General features: G+C 46.6%; 1 protein-coding gene across 2 annotated transcripts; it reads right to left on the bottom strand.

The window, feature by feature from the left end:
- Positions 1-1,632: 1,632 nt before the first annotated feature.
- Positions 1,633-5,491, bottom strand: SEC61G (SEC61 translocon subunit gamma). 2 transcript variants are annotated; one of them, XM_087821269.1, is made up of 4 exons: positions 5,436-5,491; positions 3,752-3,849; positions 2,408-2,510; positions 1,633-1,825 (listed from the first exon to the last, which is right to left on the bottom strand). In XM_087821269.1, the coding sequence occupies exons 2-4, from the start codon at positions 3,843-3,845 to the stop codon at positions 1,816-1,818; spliced, it is 207 nt and encodes a 68-aa protein (XP_087677395.1). In that variant the 5' UTR covers positions 3,846-3,849; positions 5,436-5,491; the 3' UTR covers positions 1,633-1,815. The 2 variants fall into 2 exon arrangements, with proteins under 2 accessions (XP_087677395.1, XP_087677396.1); XM_087821270.1 differs by lacking the exon at positions 1,633-1,825 and having other exon boundaries at positions 2,404-2,510.
- Positions 5,492-5,733: the final 242 nt, after the last annotated feature.

Here is a 5,733-nt window from a genome sequence, read left to right as displayed (position 1 = left end):
ACAGAATTTTAGGGCCTACACGAGCTAGGTGGTGTTAGCGGAGGTATTCTACTCCCAGCTGGGAGCTGGATTGTAAACCAAAATTTAAGTCCATAGAGGTTAGAATGGAATTAGAACCTAAGGTAGTCATTAGGTAAGGAGGGCAGGGGAAATGGTGAGCACTGCTATGACCTATGCTATTCAGGTGTCCAGGGCCGGTTGCCAGCACACAAACAACAGGTCTGTGGGCAGCAATGCTAAGTTTAGGTCTCGAGGGTGAGTGGACTGGGGACCCTGATTTAGTTCCGGTTCCGGTCAGCACGAGTTCCACCCAGACATGCCTGGCTCATGCAAGAGGCAATTGTAGAGGAAATTCGAAACTGACTAGTCTGATTTTAGCACTGAAAACTAAGATCCCTCAGTTCCAGGAAAAGCAAGAAATGTGGTCACCCTACAGCCAGGTAAGTTATAATTTTCTAACGTGACATTTCTAATGGAACATTTGTAGTTTACTTTTTGTTACTTGGCACCTTGCTAAGTCATTTAAAATATCACTTTAATAATGATGTTTAATTCAGGAGATTTGTGTGATTTCAAAGTGTTTCCAGAAATTTGCATAACTGTATTTCTAGATTGTGGACCAAAAATAATTGTAGGCATATGTTATGTGTAATTGTATGCTATAAGGGTTTTTTTTGCAATACCACTATTTGAAAAAAATGAGGTTCTATTTTTAGGCATTACTAGACACTTCCTAGGTGGGTGAGTAGTGGAAGAGCTCTGGGACACCTGGCCTGGCAATGCCCATCGAAACTCAGGGACAAAACCATGGAGCAGCTGTGAATTAAAGTGATGAATGAATCACTGACTCACAGAACTACTGGGGACACAGAGCTTCCACACAGGTGCAGAGAAAGCAGGTAATCTGATCTGGGTCATCCCACTTGAGGGCTTATGCCAGGTTATTTAGGACACTTGTAAAGTAAATAAAGTTCCCTTCACTCCAGAAGACTATTTCAGCTCATTTTACACTTTTGATATGAATCACTAATAATGGGTATTTTTCTGGAAATTTTTCTGAAAATGACATCTTTTAAACAAAGCCAACTTTATAAAAATCTAATACTATGTCTAAGGGACTTGGGAGCCATTCCTCTAAATTATGCACCTATAATTAGGTGCTCTAGGTTCTCAGTTCCATAAATAACAAACCAAAGGTGAAGTGAACCTAAGATTGAGTTATCTCCTGCAGAGAAACAGCCGACTGGGAGTCACGAGTACATGACTAGGGTGCTCAGGAGCCCCTTCCACCGACCCAGCACTGCAGCCAGAGGGAGGGGCAGGCAGAGAGAACTCCCCAAGAGACAGCCGCCTTGGCAGACCATGCCTGAGCTCGGACCTCTTCACCAAAACCTGTCTGAACCCTAACTACTACAGTACAACAGAGCCTTCTGGAAAGAAAGAAATAAATGGGAAATTTATTCTAAAATAGTTAGCCAGGAAAGGAAGAAAAATCTGTATGTAATGTCTGGGTCAAGCTATTTTACTTTAAAACGTCAACCCTGGGGGAGGAAGGCGTGGCTGAGTTCTTACACCCGTACAACTGACAGCAGACCTCTGATTCTTAACACAGTCCAACAATTTGTAAATATCTGTGGTAGAAAACAGAGAAGTCTGTTTATTTTGAAATTATTTTAATTTAGAAATAGAAAACATCTTGGAAGAAAAAAAAAAGAAAGAACACCACAAAACATGTAGGCAATTTTTTTACTCCATAAGCGCCTCAAATCTCCACTGCTCACCAATCCCCAAGAGGAAACCTCCTCACACAGGTGCTCAGCCACCACTGCAAGAGAGAGAAAACGCCAGCTCTGAGAACATGTAAGCTTCTCATAACAACCTGAAATGCAGCAGCTGTGACTTTATGGAACCCAAACCAGTCATTTGAGAACCCCTCCTACATGACCCCAAGAAGCCATAAAATAGAAGAAAATGAACTTTAAAATCTTGGACTGAGAAGGTCCTCGGAGACGAGGTGGCTGCTAGAACAGACGTATCTTAAAAACTGGGAATCCCCCCTTAGGCAATGTGCTCTACAGTCTGGCATAGTGTCTTTCTGAACAAGACACAAACATGAACTACACAACAGTGCTCAGGGGAGAAGCTGTTCATGTGATGGACAATATGCCAGCTGACAATCAAGAACTCAGACCAGCACAATGGTTCCCAACCACGACAGCTCACCAGTCACCCAAACGCCTGGTTCAATTATATGAAAACATATAACTCAGTAAATATCAGCAGATTCGAGCAGCATTATAAAGTAAAGAGACATATCTGCACATTAACGAAACAGCAAACTGTCAACTCACACGCTTTCAATTTTCATTCTAGTCCAGATATTGTCTATTTCAAAAAGTTTACTTACACAATAATGTTATTAATAGGGATATGGATCAGTTTCACAAAAAAGCCAATGAACCCCATTATAGCAAATCCTATTGCTGTTGCCATGGCAATCTTCTGGAATTCTGGATTAAAAACACAAAATTCATCATTTTCTCAGTGTCATTGCAAGTACAGGAAAAAAACTAGCAGTGACATAAACTTACTGGTGAACATATCTCCTGATAATAAATATATAATTTTAAATAAAATAAAATATGACACTATTAAGAGTAAATAAACTGTTCGACAGACTTTTAAATTTTCATACCTTACTGATATTTACGAAACAGAAATAAAGTATATGCTCATGCTAGCGAATCCACCAACAAGCAGTGAAATATTTTATCTTCTCAGCAAACGAACAGCATGTCGAAAAGAAATAAAACGTGCACAGAAGAAATAGAGTATGTATCCTAAAAATTTTGTAACATTGCTAAAAATATTGATTATAAAAGCACAGAACATAATTGTTTATAAAAAGCAGGTCCACTGTCTTTGATATAATATGAAGCCAAAAATACAGCTTAAAAACCAAACTGGGTTGAGCCCAGTTTTATGTGAAGATTTCAGACCCTGGTGCTGTTTCCATGTCACGTTATTTCCTCGGGGAAGCATCGAGGCATGGGCAGTCCTCCTGCTAGAGCCTCTATTTCTCTTCCAGAACACTTACCACAGCAGTCACTAAAAACTGTAGCTGCCAGTATTTATGACTGCCTTCCCTGCAAAAGTCTCAGCTCCATAAAAGCAAGGAATATTCTCCCTTATATATTGTTCCACAGTTTACTCTCTATAGTACAATGTACTACGTTCTCTATTGTACTCCCAGCCCCCAGCCCAGGCAGCAGTCAGTAAGCGAATACAAGAAGACAAACTCTGGTGGAACTTTTAATGCATGAATCACAGTAAGATATTAAACTTCCTGGGCTGGCAACAACTATCTGCTGATTCATGTTAGGCTCTGTTTGGGGGAGATGAAAGGGGGCAGACAAAGCACAGAGGACTCCCAAAAGATTTTCCAGAGTGAAAGAATGGAAGATACTAAAACTCTAAACCCATTAAAGATGACTAAGGCAAAGATAACATGAAACATGGGGTTGTAATAAATAATCTTACACCATTTGAAAATACATAAAACAGAAAAATGTATAAAGTATGCAAAATACAGAAACAACTGACAATGTTAAAAAGCAATAAAGCAAAATAAACCAATAAAAATGCAGATGACAGAAAGTAATGCAATGGCTATTAAACAGGACACTATTAACAAATAAAAGGCTTAGAAAATGCGAAGACTGAACTCTTCCTCTCACTTGCAAGCTCTTACCTTTTCTGTCGGGCTTGGTGCACCTTTTAACGAGTCGAATGGAATCCTTCACAAACTGCCGACTTGGCTCAACGAACTGCATTACCTGATCCATGACGCTTGTTTAAAAAAGTGAGTAAGAGAAGAGTCGTTGGTATTACTTATCATACAGCAAGAACTTGGTCAGTTACATCAAAGTGTAAATGAGACCGGCCTGAAAGTCATGCCTGATATGGGTCAATCCCATCTCACAAAACAAGCAAAACAAAAACACACACAGACTCCACGCCTAAACTGACATGAGTTTTGTAAAGTCCAGCAAAACATCAGATCAATGACAACGGCACACGATTTGCTCAAGTTATCATCACTGACAAAAGATGTGCGCACAAGGGGCTATCGACATTAAACGGTTGTGCGCTTATAACACATCCGGTCCTCACCCTCTCTGCAGGCCTCTCGTTCCTGCTGAGGAGCCAACAATGTCGGGAATTCCACAGACATTTTCTGTATTTTATCTGAAACTCCCCAGAACTCAGTGTCTCCTGCAGTAGATGCCGGCTACTTGTGGTACAACAGCCACAACGTGGATTTCAATCTGACTGTTCCAAACCACGGCCAACCAACATTTCCAGAAAAGAGTATATCTGCGTGGGATAGATCTATGAAATTTTAGGACTGACTAAAGCTATTAGCTAAACTCCAAATCTTTAGGTTTGGACACAGCTCTAAGGAAACTGGGCTACAGAGTTTCTCCTATAGGTTCCTTTATGGAATCTCTTAATAGAAACACCACCTAACCTTAGCTCTGAGAGCCACCAGACAACAGCCAGGGAGGCCAGTGTATCACTCGTACTCTACCATCATCTCCAGGGCCTAGGGCCGGGGCCGCGCACATAAACACTCCACTCACTGCTGCTGGATCAGCGAATGTCACCGGGTGGGCAGGTGACATTCGGGGTAGGCGGCGGGGACATAATGGACATGGACCATTCAAAACGCACCAGGAACTCTGCAGAGGCTGGGCCAAGTACGCCGGGAACGCATCCGTGCCTGTGCTCCCAGTATTTCATTTAACTGTGTTCTTCAAACCAGGGGCCTTAACCTTTACAGAAAGGTAAAGGCCCTTTCCCCGGGTGGGTGGGGCGACAATGCACAAAACACCGGGGTCAATGTCACAAAGTCAGGAGGGGCCCCAGCAACCCACTGCGACCTGCTGGTCTGGAATCCAGACCGTCCTCCATCCGGGAGCGGCGGCAGGGCTCGTCCAAGGGCCTCGCTCCCGGGGGAACGCACGTCCGAGGGAACTCACAACCGAGGGGCCTCGTGTCCCGAGGGGACTCACAACCGAGGGGACTCGCTTCCGGGGGACTCAATCCCCAAAGCCAAGCCCGAAGGCGCCCGGCGGCGGGTCACCGCCGGAGACCCCGGCGCCCAGCCCAGGGACTCACACGCAGGCGGCCGAGGACGGGCGGCCCCGAGGCCGACACCTGGGCCGTCTCATGCCCCGCAGGGCCGCGGGCCTGGCAGCCCCTCTCCCTCGGGGTCGCGGGCCTGGGCCTCCGCTTCCGCCCCGGACGGCGGCCGGACCCGGGTGGCGGCCTGAGCGAGGGGAGCCCCCTCCGCGCCCACAGAGGCCGCCCGCGCCCCCGCCCCCGCGAGTCACAAAGCGCTCGCCCCCCGCCCCCGGAGACAGGTCCCTTACCTGCCCGCCGACACTTCGCACGCCTGGGACACGTAGCACTGGCGCGGCCCCTTCCAGACCCGCCGGAACCGGAAGCCGGGTCGCTCGCCCACAGCCCGCCCACCCCTCCGCTCATTGGTCCTCTGCGCGTAGACGCCATGCGCAGGCGCAGTGACGTGCCTCTCGGGCCCGCTTCCGGGAGGAGGGCCGCCGAGGGGCTGGACTTCCTGTGGGGCGTGGCTCTCGGGCGCCGGGGGAGCGGAGCCGCTGCGCCCGACGCGGGCCGGGGGCGCGGTGAGCGGCGGGGCGAAGGCGGGGC

This window comes from Miniopterus natalensis, chromosome 10, assembly GCF_054644295.1.
Source record: "Miniopterus natalensis isolate mMinNat1 chromosome 10, mMinNat1.hap1, whole genome shotgun sequence".
Taxonomy (NCBI): Eukaryota; Metazoa; Chordata; class Mammalia; order Chiroptera; family Miniopteridae; genus Miniopterus; species Miniopterus natalensis.
Note: the sequence above shows the minus strand (reverse complement) of the source record. Positions and strands in the feature narration are given on the sequence as shown.

Bases quoted from the DNA above. Each gene is read 5' to 3' on its own strand.
- SEC61G (XM_087821269.1), bottom strand. From the start codon at position 3,845: ATGGATCAGGTAATGCAGTTCGTTGAGCCAAGTCGGCAGTTTGTGAAG. The intron at 2,511-3,751 runs GTAAGAGCTTGC...TTTTTAATCCAG, and splicing joins CACCAAGCCCGACAGAAAAG to AATTCCAGAAGATTGCCATG.